The sequence below is a fragment of the Protomyctophum bolini genome (genome assembly GCF_963924005.1).
Source record: "Protomyctophum bolini genome assembly, chromosome: 23".
Taxonomy (NCBI): Eukaryota; Metazoa; Chordata; class Actinopteri; order Myctophiformes; family Myctophidae; genus Protomyctophum; species Protomyctophum bolini.
Window position 1 is genome coordinate 25,622,554 of NC_137884.1, and position 18,508 is coordinate 25,641,061.

At 47.0% G+C, this 18,508-nt stretch overlaps 1 protein-coding gene across 1 annotated transcript in view; it reads left to right on the forward strand.

Annotated features, from left to right (window-relative positions):
• LOC308311009 (NACHT, LRR and PYD domains-containing protein 3-like) overlaps positions 1 to 18,303 on the forward strand; it is a 46,449-nt gene extending 28,146 nt beyond the window's left edge. The window contains exons 15-24 of the mRNA XM_080757504.1: positions 2,826 to 2,923; positions 5,198 to 5,311; positions 6,603 to 6,716; positions 10,171 to 10,256; positions 10,576 to 12,550; positions 13,089 to 13,262; positions 13,880 to 14,053; positions 14,135 to 14,290; positions 14,910 to 14,959; positions 17,636 to 18,303. Of these exons, the coding sequence (XP_080613630.1) occupies positions 2,826 to 2,923; positions 5,198 to 5,311; positions 6,603 to 6,716; positions 10,171 to 10,256; positions 10,576 to 12,550; positions 13,089 to 13,262; positions 13,880 to 14,053; positions 14,135 to 14,290; positions 14,910 to 14,959; positions 17,636 to 18,240 (3,546 nt within the window). The 3' untranslated portion in view covers positions 18,241 to 18,303. The remainder of the gene's footprint in view (positions 1 to 2,825; positions 2,924 to 5,197; positions 5,312 to 6,602; positions 6,717 to 10,170; positions 10,257 to 10,575; positions 12,551 to 13,088; positions 13,263 to 13,879; positions 14,054 to 14,134; positions 14,291 to 14,909; positions 14,960 to 17,635) is intronic.
• The last annotated feature ends 205 nt before the right edge of the window (positions 18,304 to 18,508 follow it).

Here is an 18,508-nt window from a genome sequence, read left to right on the forward strand (position 1 = left end):
TTTAGCAGACGGTCCTGTATGTTATTTACTTAGTATTATTTCTAGTAGTATTATTCACGGTCTCTGTTGTTTATGTATTGTTATTTCTGTCTGTATGATTCCAGAAGTGTCCACCACAGAGCAGAGTCTCCAACTCCCAGCCTTCTGTCTGTGAAGAGTGACTGGTCTAAAGGAAATCCTCCTGACTTCAGTAACGAACCTGGACCTCCTGATTCACAGTATGTCAACCCTCCTATAAATATATACAACACTATAACACTGTAACACTATACAATATACACTATAACACTATACAATATACACTATAACACTATACAATAGAATATACACTATAACACTATACAATATACACTATAACATATTTTATAGTGACTGTGAGAAGGCGGGCAGCTGTGTTCTGCACTAGCTGTAAACGCCTGAGTGACGCCTGGTCGATGCCAATATACAAAGAGTTGCAATAATCTATTCTTGATGAAATCAAAGCATGGATAACCATCTCCAGCTGTTTTTAGGGGGAGGTAGGATTTGACCGTGGCGATGATTGGAAGAAGAGAGTTTTAACAACGGAACTGATTTGTTTATCAAGTTTAAAATCTTTCATCAAAAATAAAACCAAGAGAGGGGACAGTGGTACAGCCGGTAGTGTTGTCGCCTCACAGCTAGAAGGTCCTGGGTTCGATTCCCGCTGTGGGCGCTGGGGGCGTGTTCTCTCCTCTGCGTCATCAGAGCCCATACCCGAGGCGGGGTTGGCGAAACGGCCTTTCTGTGTGGAGTTTGTATGTTCTCCCCGTTTCCCTTAGGGTATAGTACCCTCACATGTTCTCCGCGTGTCCCCTAGGGTAGGTACCCTCACATGTTCTCCCCGTGTCCCCTAGGGTAGGTACCCTCACATGTTCTCCCCGTGTCCCCTAGGGTAGGTACCCTCACATGTTCTCCCCGTGTCCCCTAGGGTAGGTACCCTCACATGTTCTCCCCATGTCCCCTAGGGTAGGTACCCTCACATGTTCTCCCCGTGTCTCCTAGGGTAGGTACCCTCACAAAAACACGCAGTAATCCTGGTCGGAATGTGTTAAGGAGATAACTGTTACAATTGCTCAATTCAACAGACCCATTCAGGATTCTAAAAACGCCTTCTCAATCCTGACCTAAGTTTTAAGTGTTTAGAGAGGCACTTGTCTTTATCTCCTTGGGCAAATCATTCCATTGCACCGTTTGTACTACATGGAATACAAGCTACTGTTATGCTAATTACTGTCTGTTATTTACTTAGTATTATTTCTAGTAGTATTATTCACTGTCTCTGTTGTTTATGTATTGTTATTTCTGTCTGTATGATTCCAGAAGTGTCCACCACAGAGCAGAGTCTCCAACTCCCAGCCTTCTGTCTGTGAAGAGTGACTGGTCTAAAGGAAATCCTCCTGACTTCAGTAACGAACCTGGACCTCCTGATTCACAGTATGTCAACCCTCCTATAAATATATACAACACTATAACACTGTAACACTATACAATATACACTAACACTATACAATATACACTATGGGCCAGATTCACAACGGCGTTTACGATAACATGACGTGACATTTACGTGGATTTCCCACATTAATTTGGAATTCATGGAAATGGCCGTGAACTTGACGCTCACGTAGGTTGTTCGGAAACTCCGTCAAATCCTATGGAACCTCTTTAGGTGGCGGACGAATCTACGCAAGCATTCAGAAGGCTTTAGTCTTCATGCTGAATCAATAAATAGTTCCCAAATCGCAGATAAAATATGTAGGCATGTGTCCCTACTCCATAACATTGTTCAGCACATAAAAAAATTATATATATATAAAAGCCGAGTGCACTTGTATGCCTATGCATGCATTCTAGAGGCAAGTCCCATAAGGAAACTGCCCCTGCAAGCAACACCTTTTTATTTATTTATTAGGATATTTCTATAGCATGCGCGATTGCGCTGCTCACTTGACAGCTTTCTCTAGGCTACTCGCAGTGCAACGTTGTGAGCTTGTAGATCGGCTCCCGAGGACTCGCACTGCATGTTAAAAAACAAACTCACAATTACAATTACTGTGTCCCCTAGGGTAGGTACCCTCACATGTTCTCCCCGTGTCCCCTAGGGTAGGTACCCTCACATGTTCTCCCCGTGTCCCCTAGGGTAGGTACCCTCACATGTTCCCCCCGTGTCCCCTAGGGTAGGTACCCTCACATGTTCTCCCCGTGTCCCCTAGGGTAGGTACCCTCACATGTTCCCCCCGTGTCCCCTAGGGTAGGTACCCTCACATGTTCTCCCCGTGTCCCCTAGGGTAGGTACCCTCACATGTTCTCCCCGTGTCCCCTAGGGTAGGTACCCTCACATGTTCCCCCCCGTGTCCCCTAGGGTAGGTACCCTCACATGTTCCCCCCGTGTCCCCTAGGGTAGGTACCCTCACATGTTCTCCCCGTGTCCCATAGGGTACCCTCACAAAAGCATGAAGTAATCCTGGTCGGAATGTGTTAAGGAGAAAACTGTTACAATTGCTCAATTCAACAGACCCATTCAGGATTCTAAAAACGCCTTCTCAATCCTGACCTAAGTTTTAAGTGTTTAGAGAGGCACTTGTCTTTATCTCCTTGGGCAAATCATTCCATTGCACCGTTTGTACTACATGGAATACAAGCTACTGTTATGCTAATTACTGTCTGTTACAATTTACAATTTAGGCATTTAGCAGACGGTCCTGTTATTTACTTAGTATTATTTCTAGTAGTATTGTTCACGGTCTCTGTTGTTTATGTATTGTTATTTCTGTCTGTATGATTCCAGAAGTGTCCACCACAGAGCAGAGTCTCCAACTCCCAGCCTTCTGTCTGTGAAGAGTGACTGGTCTAAAGGAAATCCTCCTGACTTCAGTAACGAACCTGGACCTCCTGATTCACAGTATGTCAACCCTCCTATAAATATATACAACACTATAACACTAACACTATACAATATACACTATAACACTATACAATTTACACTATAACATATTTTATAGTGACTGTGAGAAGGCGGTCAGCTGTGTTCTGCACTAGCTGTAAACGCCTGAGTGACGCCTGGTCGATGCCAATATACAAAGAGTTGCAATAATCTATTCTTGATGAAATCAAAGCATGGATAACCATCTCCAGCTGTTTTTAGGGGGAGGTAGGATTTGACCGTGGTGATGATTGGAAGAAGAGAGTTTTAACAACGGAGCCGATTTGTTTATTAAGTTTAAAATCTATATAAAAAATAAAACCAAGAGGGGGGACAGTGGTACAGCCGGTAGTGTTGTCGCCTCACAGCTAGAAGGTTCTGGGTTCGATTCCCGCTTTGGGTGCTGGGGGCGTGTTCTCTCCTCTGCGTCACCAGAGCCCATACCCGAGGCGGGGTTGGCGAAACGGCCTTTCTGTGTGGAGTTTGTATGTTCTCCCCGTTTCCCCTAGGGTAGGTACCCTCACATGTTCTCCCCGTGTCCCCTAGGGTAGGTACCCTCACATGTTCTCCCCGTGTACCCTAGGGTAGGTACTAGGGATGTCAGTAACGGATAGTTTCCCAGCCGGTTAGCCGATAGGATTAACCGGGTCATTAACGGATAGTGGTTGATTTTTTTTCTTTTTTTTAATAGGCTACCCCAAATGTAATATGCATGTATAGGCTACATAATTAAAGTTGGTAGACGAATGGTATACATTTATTTATGCTCCTTTTTAAAAGACAAACTAAAAAGCAACATTTAACAATATAAATAAATCATCAATAAACAACGCATCGCATCTCCGCGTCTACAGTAGCCTACAGAGGTCCGCCGGGTTCTAGTCCAAAACATAAATAAATCCAGTCCAGATCTAAGCAACCTATACCTATAAAGCCACTGGACGCATGGGCTAAGTCTTTTTTTATTATTAAGGAAGATCAGCATGCATGTCACCGTGTTCTGTTTGTTGACTTTTCGCTGACGAGAAAACCCTCAAACATCGATAGCACATGGCTAACTTGATAGCCGTAAGCCGTGCCAGACAGTGTGGGGACTCGAGGAGACGGATAGGAGGAGGAGGTTGAGGAGGAAGCGACAGCGGCTGTAAACGTTCTCCCTCCAGGCCAAATGGCCAATAATGGATTTAATAATGTAGGTCTCTGCATTGATACGGTCGACATGTGTTAATCTCGTCTCGCTGTCAGCCTGTCACTCGCTTACATTTTGACTACCACAACGCTACCGTTGTAGGCTTGTCGCCAACTAGCCATTGAAATACAACAGAGAACGGGGACATTGAGGGGGCAGAGAACAGAGCCAGAGCGCTGTTCATGCAGCCTGGAGTGTGACAAGCTGGGCGGCGCAAATAAGAGCAATTTTAGGCATGTGTGCAACATGACAACTGTTTTAAAGTATTGTACAGTGACAAGTACAGTCTCTGTAATGTTTATGTTGTACTATTACTAAAAACTATCTAAAATAAAGGGATTTAAGATCAGAACACGCATTTATTATTATGCAAATTAACCGTTAAAGCTGATAATAATATCCGGATGTTTCTTAACGGTCGGCTAACCGGTTAGTCGGTTAACCCCTGACATCCCTAGTAGGTACCCTCACATGTTCTCCCGTGTCCCCTAGGGTAGGTACCCTCACATGTTCTCCCCGTGTCCCCTAGGGTATAGTACCCTCACATGTTCTCCCCGTGTCCCCTAGGGTAGGTACCCTCACATGTTGTCCCCTAGGGTAGGTACCCTCACATGTTCTCCCCGTGTCCCCTAGGGTATAGTACCCTAACATGTTCTCCCCGTGTCCCCTAGGGTATAGTACCCTCACATGTTCTCCCCGTGTCCCCTAGGGTAGGTACCCTCACATGTTCTCCCTATGTCCCCTAGGGTAGGTACCCTCACAAAAACATGCAGTAATCCTGGTCGGAATGTGTTAAGGAGATAACTGTTACAATTACTCAATTCAACAGACCCATTCAGGATTCTAAAAACGCCTTCTCAATCCTGACCTAAGTTTTAAGTGTTTAGAGAGGCACTTGTCTTTATCTCCTTGGGCAAATCATTCCATTGCACCGTTTGTACTACATGGAATACAAGCTATTGTTATGCTAATTACTGTCTGTTATTTACTTAGTATTATTTCTAGTAGTATTTTTCACGGTCTCTGTTGTTTATGTATTGTTATTTCTGTCTGTATGATTCCAGAAGTGTCCACCACAGAGCAGAGTCTCCAACTCCCAGCCTTCTGTCTGTGAAGAGTGACTGGTCTAAAGGAAATCCTCCTGACTTCAGTAACGAACCTGGACCTCCTGATTCACAGTATGTCAACCCTCCTATAAATATATACAAAACTATAACACTGTAACACTATACAATATACACTATAACACTATACAATTTACACTATAACATATTTTATAGTGCCGGTGAGAAGGCGGTCAGCTGTGTTCTGCACTAGCTGTAAACGCCTGAGTGACGCCTGGTCGATGCCAATATACAAAGAGTTGCAATAATCTATTCTTGATGAAATCAAAGCATGGATAACCATCTCCAGCAGTTTTTAGGGGGAGGTAGGATTTGACCGTGGTGATGATTGGAAGAAGAGAGTTTTAATGAACAAGCTGATTTGTTTATTAAGTTTAAAATCTATATCAAAAATAAAACCAAGAGGGGGGACAGTGGTACAGCCGGTAGTGTTGTCGCCTCACAGCTAAAAGGTCCTGGGTTCGATTCCCGCTTTGGGCGCTGGGGGCGTGTTCTCTCCTCTGCGTCATCAGAGCCCATACCCGAGGCGGGGTTGGTGAAACAGCCTTTCTGTGTGGAGTTTGTATGTTCTCCCCGTTTCCCCTAGGGTAGGTACCCTCACATGTTCTCCCTGTTTCCCCTAGGGTAGGTACCCTCACATGTTCTCCCCGTCTCCCCTAGGGTAGGTACCCTCACATGTTCTCCCCGTGTCCCCTAGGGTAGGTACCCTCACATGTTCTCCCCGTGTACCCTAGGGTATAGTACCCTAACATGTTCTCCCCGTGTCCCCTAGGGTAGGTGCCCTCACATGTTCTCCCCGTGTCCCCTAGGGTAGGTGCCCTCACATGTTCTCCCCGTGTCCCCTAGGGTAGGTACCCTCACATGTTCTCCCCGTGTCCCCTAGGGTAGGTACCCTCACATGTTCTCCCCGTGTCCCCTAGGATAGGTACCCTCACATGTTCTCCCCGTGTCCCCTAGGGTAGGTACCCTCACATGTTCTCCCCGTGTCCCCTAGGGTAGGTACCCTCACATGTTCTCCCCGTGTCCCCTAGGGTACCCTCACAAAAACATGCAGTAATCCTGGTAGGAATGTGTTAAGGAGAAAACTGTTACAATTGCTCAATTCAACAGACCCATTCAGGATTCTAAAAACACCTTCTCAATCCTGACCTAAGTTTTAAGTGTTTAGAGAGGCACTTGTCTTTATCTCCTTGGGCAAATCATTCCATTGCACCGTTTGTACTACATGGAATACAAGCTACTGTTATGCTAATTACTGTCTGTTATTTACCTAGTATTATTTCTAGTAGTATTATTCACTGTCTCTGTTGTTTATGTATTGTTATTTCTTTCTGTATGATTCCAGAAGTGTCCACCACAGAGCAGAGTCTCCAACTCCCAGCCTTCTGTCTGTGAAGAGTGACTGGTCTAAAGGAAATCCTCCTGACTTCAGTAACGAACCTGGACCTCCTGATTCACAGTATGTCAACCCTCCTATAAATATATACAACACTGTAACACTGTAACACTATACAATATACACTATAACACTATACAATATACACTATGGGCCTGATTCATTAAAAAGAAATACGCCACCGTTACACTGTGGCGGAAACAGATATCGTATTTATCCGTCCGATCAAGCTACGTTGAGATGACGTGTTATTCAGAGAGCGGTGTGTACCACAGGTGCGCTGGCGTATCGCAGGTGTATGTCATACTGAATGCAGCGCGTGCAAAGTGATCGGAAAAGCACCCGACAACCTCATTTGCATTGATCCACGCCCCATATCGCACCATAAAAGGCTTCAAGCATGACTCAGCAGACAGCAGTTTGGTCTGTCAAAAAAAGAAAAAAGGCTTTGCAGCCGCAGACTATGCGGCTTCACAGCCGCGGTACACTGCTATGAATATAGCCCGCACTCTATTAATGTAATAATTCTACACATGTAGGAGCAGGACAGTTAGGGCTTTTATGTTATGTCGTTTTTGCACCATTGTATATTACCACTGTAGGCTACTATATATGTACAAACTGACATCAATCCATCAAGGACACCAATGGAAATTATAATTCTATTGCTTCAGCAGAGCACGCACCGTTGTAAGTTACAACGGTGCGTGCTCCGCTGCTGAAGCGATATAATTATAATGTATTGAATTAAGTTCGGGACCAAGGCGGGTGCTGCACTCACACCTTTGCAGTCAGAGGTAAAACATAGGCTATCCGATATTTAAAATATCGGATATATGTCAATGCAAAAGTCGTCTTTTGAGAGAGAGAGAGAGAGAAAGAGAGAGAGGGGGGCATGGTTTGCGCGATAAAGAACAGTAGGCTATAGCCTATACATTCATAAGTGAATAATTGGGATCCTCTTGTCTGAAGAATTAAGAAATTATAATCCAGTGAGTTTATCCAGTGAGTTAAACTATTCTGTGTGTGGCATCCATGCATGTGATCAATATCAATATGATTATAAAGTCTGTCCTTCATATTTGCGAACAAGCGCGAGTGGAGGTGAGCTGGCTTAAAACTATGATATGACTGGCCGGCTTTCAAACACGCTGATGCCATTCATTAGGCTAATGTGGTCTTCTATTTTTTTATATAGGGCTATATAGCCCTATTCATTTTCCAATGTGAATCAGATCGGCAGCACGCTGCTGTCTGCCCCGCCCCCCCCCCCCCCCCCCCACACACACACACACACACACACACACACACACACACACACACACACCGACCGACCGACAGTCAACTGACTCAAGGTGCTCCGTAACAAAACAATTTCAATAGGCCTGCCGCCTACTGCAGGCATTACTACACTAAACAATGTTGGATTCGTAGTGCAGAATGCAGATAAGCCTATGTTCTTATTATAATTGTGAGTTTGTTTTTTAACATGCGCGAGAGCCGATCTACAAGCTCACAACGCGTTGCACTGCGAGTAGAAAGCTGTCGAGTGAGAAGCGCAATCGCGCATGCTATAGTAATATCCTAATGAATAAATAAAAAGGTGTCGGGCTTGCAGGGGAAGTTTCTGTATGGGAAATGCATGCATTTAGGCATACAAGTGCACTCAGCTTTTATTATATAGGCTATCATTTATTTTGTGCTGATCGACCAATATGTTGGGGACACATGCCTACATATTTTATCTGAGATTTGGGAACAATTTATTGATTCAGCATGAAGACTAAAGCCTTCTGAATAAATCTATACGCACGTGTATGCTTCCGCAAATGTCTCCGCCACCTAAAGACGTCCCGTAGGATTTGACGGAGTTTCCGACCAACCTACGTGAGCGTCAAGTTCACGGCCATTTCCATGAATTCCAAATTAATGTGGGAAATCCACGTAAATGCCTTTCCGCTAGCTTCACGTCATGTTATCATCGTAAACGCCGTTGTGAATCAGGCCCTATAACACTATACAATATATTATACACTAACATATACAATATACACTATAACACTATACAATATACACTAACATATTTTATAGTGACTGTGAGAAGGCGGTCAGCTGTGTTCTGCACTAGCTGTAAACGCCTGAGTGACGCCTGGTCGATGCCAATATACAAAGAGTTGCAATAATCTATTCTTGATGAAATCAAAGCATGGATAACCATCTCCAGCTGACGGAGCTGATTTGTTTATTAAGTTTAAAATCTTTATAAAAAATAAAACCAAGAGGGGGGACAGTGGTACAGCCGGTAGTGTTGTCGCCTCAGAGCTAGAAGGTCCTGGGTTCGATTCCCGCTGTGGGCGCTGGGGGCGTGTTCTCTCCTCTGCATCATCAGAGCCCATACCCGATAGCCGGTTAGCCAACCGTTAAGAAATATCCGAGTATGCTTATCAGCTTTACGGTTAATTTGCATAATAATAAATGCGTGTTCTGATCTTAAATCCCTTTATTTTAGATAGTTTTTAGTAATAGTACAACATAAACATTACAGAGACTGTAGTTGTCACTGTACAAAACAGTTGTCATGTTGCACACATGCCTAAAATTGCTGTTATTTGCGCCGCCCAGCTTGTCACACTCCAGGCTGCATGAACAGCGCTGCTCGGGCGCTGTTTTCTGCCCCCTCAATGTCCCAAAGTTCTCTGTTGTACTCCGTCTCCCCACACTGGCACGGCTTACGGCTATCAAGTTAGCCATGTGCTATCCATGTTGGAGGGGTTTCTCGTCAGCGAAAAGTCAACAAACAGAACACGGTGACATGCATGCTGATCTTCCTTAACCCATTCTGACCTGAGATCAGATTCTAAAAATGCCTGTTTGAAAATGACAGTTTTCTGAAAAAGCTGTTTCTATGTCAGTCGTTCTTCGATTTTTCAAAAATAGCAGACCTACAGGCTCGTAGCGCGCCACTCGGTGGCGCGCTTTGAGCTTGTAGATCTGCTATTTTTTAATAGCTAAAGTATAACGTAATGCTAACACCAAAAGAGGTTCCCGCCTAAAATGGGTTAATAATTAAAAAAGGCTCAGCCCATGATGCGTCCAGTGGCTTTATAGTTAGGCTATAGGCTGCTCAGATCTGGACTGGACTTATTTATGTTTTGGACTAGAACCGGCGGACCTCTGTACTGTAGACGCGCAGATGCGATGTGTTGTTTATTGATGATTAAGCCTACAACTATTTATTTATATTGTTAAATGTTGCTTTAACAACATTTAGTTTGTCTTTTAAAAATGAGCATGAATAAATTTATAGCATTCGTCTACCAACTTTAATTATTGTAGCCTATACATGCATATTACATTTAGGTTAGGGCCATCGGCTACCCGGCTGGAAAATTAACCGTTAGATACAATTATGTATCTATATGTATATATTCTATTGTCTTCATCTATATGTATCTATATGTATATATTCTATTGTCTTCATCTATATGTATATGTTCTATTGTCTTCATCTCCACAGAGAGACATTCAGAAACACACCTGGACAGAAGACATTCAGAAACACACCTGGACAGAAGACATCCAGTCGAACCACACCTGGACACAGTAAGACTGGACACATTTTACACCAACCTTTTATTTCAATGAATGAAATGTTTAAACAGCAGCAGACTCATCAGATTAAATATACACGTTGTATTCCTGTCTCATTGTCCAAATACAAATACTGATGATAAACACATACATTTACACTAAAAAAAACATCCAATCTTGTTTATTTTAGCCAATTCTCTCCTTTTTTCTTTTACAAATTCAGATTTTCTGTAGGATATATACATAGTAGTTCTAATGCTATGGATTGTTCAATGTAAAGTTGTAAATGAAGCATAATGTTTAACATGTATTAATTGTCTCCTCATATCAGATGTCCGTCTGCCGGAGTATTTAAAGGTCTATAGGGTCACTTTGGACGGTCTTGAACATGTGGCATACGTCACTGAAGAGCCCTCCTCCCTCTCCGACATCTACACAGACCTCCACCTATCAGCGGGAGGGAGTAAAGGGGTTAATCAGCAACATGAGCTGTGGCAGCTTGAGACCGCCTCCAGCATGAAGACCCTCTATGACGTCATAATCAAGTGCCGTTCCATCTTTAAGACCGTCCTCCCTGGCAGAGACACACCCAGCAGCAGAGTTCTGACCAATGGCATCGCTGGCATCGGGAAGACATTCTCCGTGCGTAAGTTCGCTCTGGACTGGGCGAGAGGTTTGGAGAACCAAGACATCAATCTCCTGGTTCTCTTCGCATTCCGGGAGCTGAACTTGGTCCGAGATCAGCAGCACAGTCTTCTCTCACTGATCCATGTTTTCCATCCAACGTTAAAGAAGGTCACAGCAGAGGAGCTCGCTGCCTGGAAAGTTGGCTTCATCTTCGATGGTCTCGACGAAAGCAGGTTTCCGCTGAAATTCCAGAACATCGACGTCAATTCTGACGACTTCGACAACAATGACGTCATCTCTGATGTCACGGTGACATCATCGGTGGGCCTGCTGCTGACGAACCTCATCAAGAGGAATCTGCTCCCCTCGGCTCTCCTCTGGATAACCACCAGACCTGCAGCAGCCAATCAGATCCCTCCTGAATGCGTTGACATGGTGACAGAAATACGAGGGTTCACAGACCCCCAGAAGGAGGAGTTCTTCAGGAAGATGTTCAGTGATGATGAGGAGCTGGCCAGCACCATCATCTCACACGTGAAGACATCAAAGAGCATCCACATCATGTGTCACATCCCAGTCTTCTGTTGGATGACCGCTACCGTTGTGGAGGACCTGGTGAAGACAGGCAAGAGAGGACAGATGCCCAAGAACCTGACCGGGATGTTCAGCCTCTTCATCTCGCTCATGATAAAAAGGATGAAGACGAAGTATGGCGAGACTGACAGGGATGTTCTTCTGCAGCTGTGCCTGCTGGCGTTTGTACATCTGGAGAAAGGCAGCCTCATGTTCTACCAAGAAGACCTGGAAGAGTGTGGTCTCGATGTGAACCACGCCGCGCTGTACTCGGGAGTGTGCACAGAGATCTTCAAAGAAGAGACCGTTCAATCTCAGAGAAAGATCTACAGCTTTGTTCATCTGAGCATCCAGGAGTTCCTGGCTGCAGTCTACCTGATGCACTGTTTCACACAGGAGAACATGAAGGTACTGAAGACATCCCTGGGAGGAGGAGGAGGAGGAGGAGGAGGAGGAGGAGGAGGAGGAGGAGGAGGAGGAGGAGGAGAAGACGAAGACGACGTCTTCCTGCAGAGAGCCATCGCAGAATCCCTGATGAGTATGGAAGGAGGAGGAGGAGGAGAAGAAGAAGACACACAGAAGAACATGAAGGTACTGAAGACATTCCTGGGAGATGATGTCAGTTCCTTGGAGGACTTCCTGCAGAGAGCCAGCGAAAAAGCCCTGAAGAGTAAGAACGGCCACCTGGACCTCTTTGTCCGCTTCCTTCATGGCCTCTCGCTGGAGTCCAACCAGAGTCTGTTAGGAGGCCTGCTGGGTCACACAGAGAACAGTCCAGAGAGCATCCAGAGAGTCATCAACAACCTGAAGGAGATGAAAATGGTAGATGAGAGTCTCTCTCCTGACAGATTCATCAACATCTTCCACTGTCTGATGGAGATGAACGACCACTCAGTACATCAGGAGATCCAACAGTACCTGAAGTCAGCGGACAGATCAAAGACAGAACTGTCTGAGAGCCAGTGTTCAGCTCTGGCCTTCATGCTGCTGACGTCAGAGGAGGTTCTGGAGGAGTTTGACCTGCACCAATACAAGATACCAGCAGCAGCACAATGGCAGTCGAGATCCAGACTACTCCCAGCTGTGAGGAACAGCAGAAAGGCTCGGTTAGTAGTCATGTGGATAGAAAACCTGTTAGAATCAATCTACCATCACACCTAATTACTATAATAATAATCGGGTCTCAAAGTGTGTGTGTGTGTGTGTGTGTGTGTGTGTGTGTGTGTGTGTGTGTTGCCTAAATGGAACTGACTGACACTCACAGAGAACAAAGGAAAAAAAAATAAGAGAACATTCATATATCAATCAATGTAGTATTAAACCATTTTGGGCGGGAAACCCCTTTTGGTGTTAGCATTATGTTATGCTTTAGCTATTGAAAAATAGCAGATCTACAAGCTCATAGCGCGCCACTCGGTGGCGAGCTATGAGCTTGTAGGTCTGCTATTTTAATCGAAGAACGACTGACATAGAAACATGACCTGTCAATATCTGACCATCTAGACTGTTCTTATATGACCTGTAAATATCTGACCAACTACACATTGGTACATTTACATTACACTTTATAGTTCATTTCATTGAACATGAATTTGATCTAATCCGTGTTGATGATCACTGATTTTACATCATCTACATTTACAGACTTGATGGCTGTCAACTCGGAGAGGCAGATTGTGAGATTGTGGCTTCAGCTCTCAGCTCTAATCCTTCACATCTGAGAGAATTGGACATCAGTTATAATAACATAGATGATCCATCCATGGACCTGCTCTCTGCTGCATTGAAGAGTCCAAACTGTCATCTGGAGATACTGAGGTCACATTATCATTTACATTAGTTCTGTTTTATTATTTATAGTTTGATTCTTAATAATAAGAGTGTTAATAAAGTTGACATCATGGTATCCCACTGATTAGAATAATAATATGGTCAGAGTTTGTGTTGTCTAGTTCACACTCTCACATCACAATGCTACAGTACAGTAACTACAATATGTGATCCATCATGGCTGCTAGGGGATTATCATTATCAATGCTACGGTACAGTAACTACAATATGTGATCCATCATGGCTGCTAGGGGATTATCATTATCAATGCTACGGTACAGTAACTACAATATGTGATCCATCATGGCTGCTAGGGGATTATCATTATCAATGCTACGGTACAGTAACTACAATATGTGATCCATCATGGCTGCTAGGGGATTATCATTATCAATGCTACGGTACAGTAAATACACACACACACACACACACACACACACACACACACACACACACACACACACACACACACACACAATTCCTATGTTGGAAGATTAAGATTATGATGATTTACTTCACATTATCCCTGCCTTCTCTTTCCATCTCTTGGGGTCTTTACTCCAAACCTCTGATATTCAGTCCAGATATTTCATGTGTAATTACAGACTTGCTGGCTGTACCTTCACACAGACAGGATTTGAAGTTCTGCTCTCAGCTCTCAGCTCTAATCTTCTCCATCTGAAAGAATTGGACCTCAGTTTCATCTGCCTGCAGGAATCACAACTGCTCCAGCTCTCTGCGTTAATGAAGAGTCCACAGTGTGGACTGCAGATCCTGGGGTAAAGAATGTGTGTTCTCTCTGTGTGGATCTCTACTTGAACATCAACACAGCACTTTGTTAAATGTGTATTTCTCTGCAGGTTGTCAGGCTGTGGAGTCACAGAGGAAGGCTGTTCTTCTCTGGCTTCAGCTGTGACCTCCAACCCCTCCTCCCAGCTGAAACAGCTGGACTTGAACTTCAGCCACTTAGGAGACTCTGCTCTGAAGAAGCTGTCTGCTGCCCTGGAGACTGTCAAGTGAGTAGACTTGTGTAGAGCGGCCGTCAAAGGTTCCAGGTTAAATTCCCGGCTCCTCCTGGCTGCTACATGTCGAAGTGTCCTTGAGCAAGACTCTCTGAACCCCTAACAGCTCCCGATGAGCATGCATGTTTTCCTCTGCCATCGGTGGGTGAATGTGAACTACATTGTAATGTAAAGCGCTTTATAAATGCAGTTTCCCATATTATCATATCATATTACCATATGATCCATGGTTCATTCTAGCAGAGATTTAATATACAGTAGATAGTGTCTATGTTCCATGGTTCTATAACATAGATTAATATACAGTAGATAGTGTCTATGTTCCATGGTTCTAGAGAGAGAGCATTTTGTTCCTCAATCTAATCCAAATCTGAGAGATACGTGTTAATCACATGACCACAGAGATATGGTACCAATGTGTGTGATGTTTGGACAGAGTCTTAATCACATGACCACAGAGATATGGTACCAATGTGTGTGATGTTTGGACAGAGTCTGTGGGAGAATGATGACAAAATGTGTTTAGTAAATATTTGGTGGGACTAAAACAGGCCGATGTGAGACATTAAGCAGCAGGTTTTGACTTGATTCATTGTTGTTCTACTTCCTACAGTGTGAATCATGGAGGAGAACACTGGACTAAACCTCAACTCCTTACAACACGTGAGTCTGTCTGTCTGTCTGTCTGTTCCAGGGGGTCCTTAGGGGGTTCCAGGGGGTCCGTGGACAGTTCCAGGGGGTCTGTGGGGGGTTCCAGGGGGTCCTTGGGGGGTTCCAGGGGTCTGTGGAGGGTTCCAGGGGTCCGTGGACGGTTCCAGGGGGTCCGTGGACGGTTCCAGGGGGTCTGTGGGGGGTTCCAGGGGGTCCGTGGACTGTTCCAGGGGGTCTGTGGAGGGTTCCAGGGGGTCTGTGGGGGGTTCCAGGGGGTCTGTGGGGGGTTCCAGGGGGTCCTTGGGGGGTTCCAGGGGTCTGTGGAGGGTTCCAGGGGGTCCTTGGGGGGTTCCAGGGGTCTGTGGAGGGTTCCAGGGGGTCCTTGGGGGGGTTCCAGGGGGTCCTTGGGGGGTTCCAGGGGGTCCGTGGGTCGTGGGTCGTTCTTCGATTTTTCAAAAATAGCAGACCTACAAGCTCATAGCGCGCCACTCGGTGGCGCGCTATGAGCTTGTAGATCTGCTATTTTTCAATAGCTAAAGCATAACATGATGCCAACACCAAAATGGGTTCCCGCCCAAAATGGGTTAAACACTTTATCCATGTTTTATACGTTGGCTATTTAAAAATAGCAGATCTACAAGCTCACAGCGCATCACTGCGTGCCGATCTTTGAGCTTGTACATCTGATACTGTGTGTGTGTGTGTCCTTGGAGGGTTCCAGGGGGTCCTTGGGCGGTTACAGGGGGTCTTTGTGGGGTTCCAGGGGTCCGTGGGGGGTTCCAGGGGGTCTGTGGAGGGTTCCAGGGGTCCGTGGGGGGGGGTTCCTAGGGGGTCCTTGGGGGGTTCCAGGGGTCTGTGGACGGTTCCAGGGGTCTGTGGAGGGTTCCAGGGGGTCTGGGGAGGGTTCCAGGGGTCCGTGGGGGGTTCCAGGGGGTCCGTGGAGGGTTCCAGGGGTCTGTGGAGGGTTCCAGGGGGTCTGTGGGGGGTTCCAGGGGGTCTGTGGACGGTTCCAGGGGTCTGTGGAGGGTTCCAGGGGGTCTGTGGGGGGTTCCAGGAGTCTGTGGGGGGTTCCAGGGGGTCCGTGGAGGGTTCCAGGGGGTCTGTGGGGGGTTCCAGGGGTCTGTGGAGGGTTCCAGGGATCTGTGGAGGGTTCCAGGGGTCTGTGGAGGGTTCCAGGGATCTGTGGAGGGTTCCAGGGGTCTGTGGACGGTTCCAGGGGTCTGTGGAGGGTTCCAGGGGGTCTGTGGAGGGTTCCAGGGGGTCCGTGGGGGGTTCTTCGATTTTTCAAAAATAGCAGACCTAGATCTGCTATTTTTCAATGGCTAAAGCATAACATGATGCCAACACCAAAATGGGTTCCCGCCCAAAATGGGTTAAACACTTTATCCATGTTTTATACGTTGGCTATTTAAAAATAGCAGATCTACAAGCTCACAGCGCATCACTGCGTGCCGATCTTTGAGCTTGTACATCTGATACTGTGTGTGTGTGTGTGTCCTTGGAGGGTTCCAGGGGGTCCGTGGACGGTTCCAGGGGGTCAGTGGGGGGTTGCAGGGGGTCCGTGGGGGGTTCCAGGGGTCTGTGGAGGGTTCCAGGGGGTCTGTGGAGGGTTCCAGGGGGTCTGTGGACGGTTCCAGGAGTCTGTGGAGGGTTCCAGGGGGTCAGTGGGGGGTTACAGGGGGTCTTTGTGGGGTTCCAGGGGTCGGTGGGGGGTTCCAGGGATCTGTGGGGGGTTCCAGGGGGTCCGTGGGGGGTTCCAGGGGATCTGTGGAGGGTTCCAGGGGGTCTGTGGAGGGTTCCAGGGGGTCCGTGGACGGTTCCAGGGGGTCCGTGGGGGGTTCCAGGGGTCTGTGGAGGGTTCCAGGGGGTCTGTGGACGGTTCCAGGGGGTCTGTGGACGGTTCCAGGGGGTCTGTGGAGGGTTCCAGGGGGTCTGTGGACGGTTCCAGGGGGTCAGTGGGGGGTTACAGGGGGTCTTTGTGGGGTTCCAGGGGTCGGTGGGGGGTTCCAGGGGTCCGTGGGGGGTTCCAGGGGGTCCGTGGGGGTTCCAGGGGGTCCGTGGGGGGTTCCAGGGGGTCTGTGGGGGGTTCCAGGGGGTCCGTGGGGGGTTCCAGGGGGTCCGTGGAGGGTTCCAGGGGGTCTGTGGAGGGTTCCAGGGGGTCTGTGGACGGTTCCAGGGGTCTGTGGAGGGTTCCAGGGGGTCTGTGGACGGTTCCAGGGGGTCCGTGGAGGGTTCCAGGGGTCCGTGGAGGGTTCCAGGGGTCCGTGGAGGGTTCAGGGGTCCGTGGAGGGTTCCAGGGGTCCGTGGAGGGTTCCAGGGGTCCGTGGGTCGTGGGTCGTTCTTCGGTTTTTCAAAAATAGCAGACCTACAAGCTCGTAGCGCGCCACTCGGTGGCGCGCTATGAGCTTGTAGATCTGCTATTTTTCAATGGCTAAAGCATAACATGATGCTAACACCAAAAAGGGTTCATCCATATTTTATACGTTGGCTATTTAAGTGTGTGTGTGTGTGTGTGTGTGTGTGTGTGTGCGTGTGTGTGTGCGTGTGCGCGCGTGTGTGTGTGTGTGTGTGTGTGTGTGCGTGCGTGCGTGCGTGTGTGCGCGTGTGTGTGTGTGTGTGGTTGTGCTCCGTGCACGTATCATTCAGTGAAGGATGTATTTAATGTGTACTGTGTTGTTTTCTCATCAGATTTCCAGCGTCTCACTCTGGACACAAACACAGCACACTGTGACCTCTCTCTGTCTGAGAACAACAGGAAGGTGACCCATCAGGATGGTCAGCCTCATTCATATCCTGACCATCCTGACAGGTTTGATAGAGCTGCTCAGGTCCTGAGTTCAGAGAGTCTAGATGAACGCTGCTACAGTGAGGTACAGTTCAGTGGAGTGGTTTGGATAGGAGTGACTGACGGAGACATCAGTAGGAAAGGAGACGGTCTGGACTGTGAGCTTGGAGGGAATGAACGGTCCTGGGTTCTGCTCTGTAGAGATGGTCAGCGTGGTGACTTTTACTCTGTCAAACACAATAGTAAGACGACTTACCTTCCTATCTATCCCTCTGGCTCCAACAGAGTAGCCGTATATCTGGACCGTCCCGCTGGGACTCTGTCCTTCTACAGAGTGTTAGAGGACACTCTGACTCACCTGTACACCTTCCAGAACACCTTCACTCAACCGCTTTACGCTGGGTTTAGGTTGTTCACTGACTCCTCTGTGTCTCTGTGTGAGGACAGACAGACAGGCTGTGAGGACAGACAGGCTGTGAGGACAGACAGACAGACAGACAGGCTGTGAGGACAGACAGGCTGTGAGGACAGACAGGCTGTGAGGACAGACAGACAGGCTGTGAGGACAGACAGACAGACAGTGAGGACAGACAGTGAGGACAGACAGTGAGGACAGACAGACGGGCTGTGAGGACAGACAGACGGGCTGTGAGGACAGACAGCAGGGCTGTGAGGACAGACAGCAGACGGGCTGTGAGGACAGACAGACGGGCTGTGAGGACAGACAGACGGGCTGTGAGGACAGACAGACGGGCTGGGACAGACAGACGGGCTGT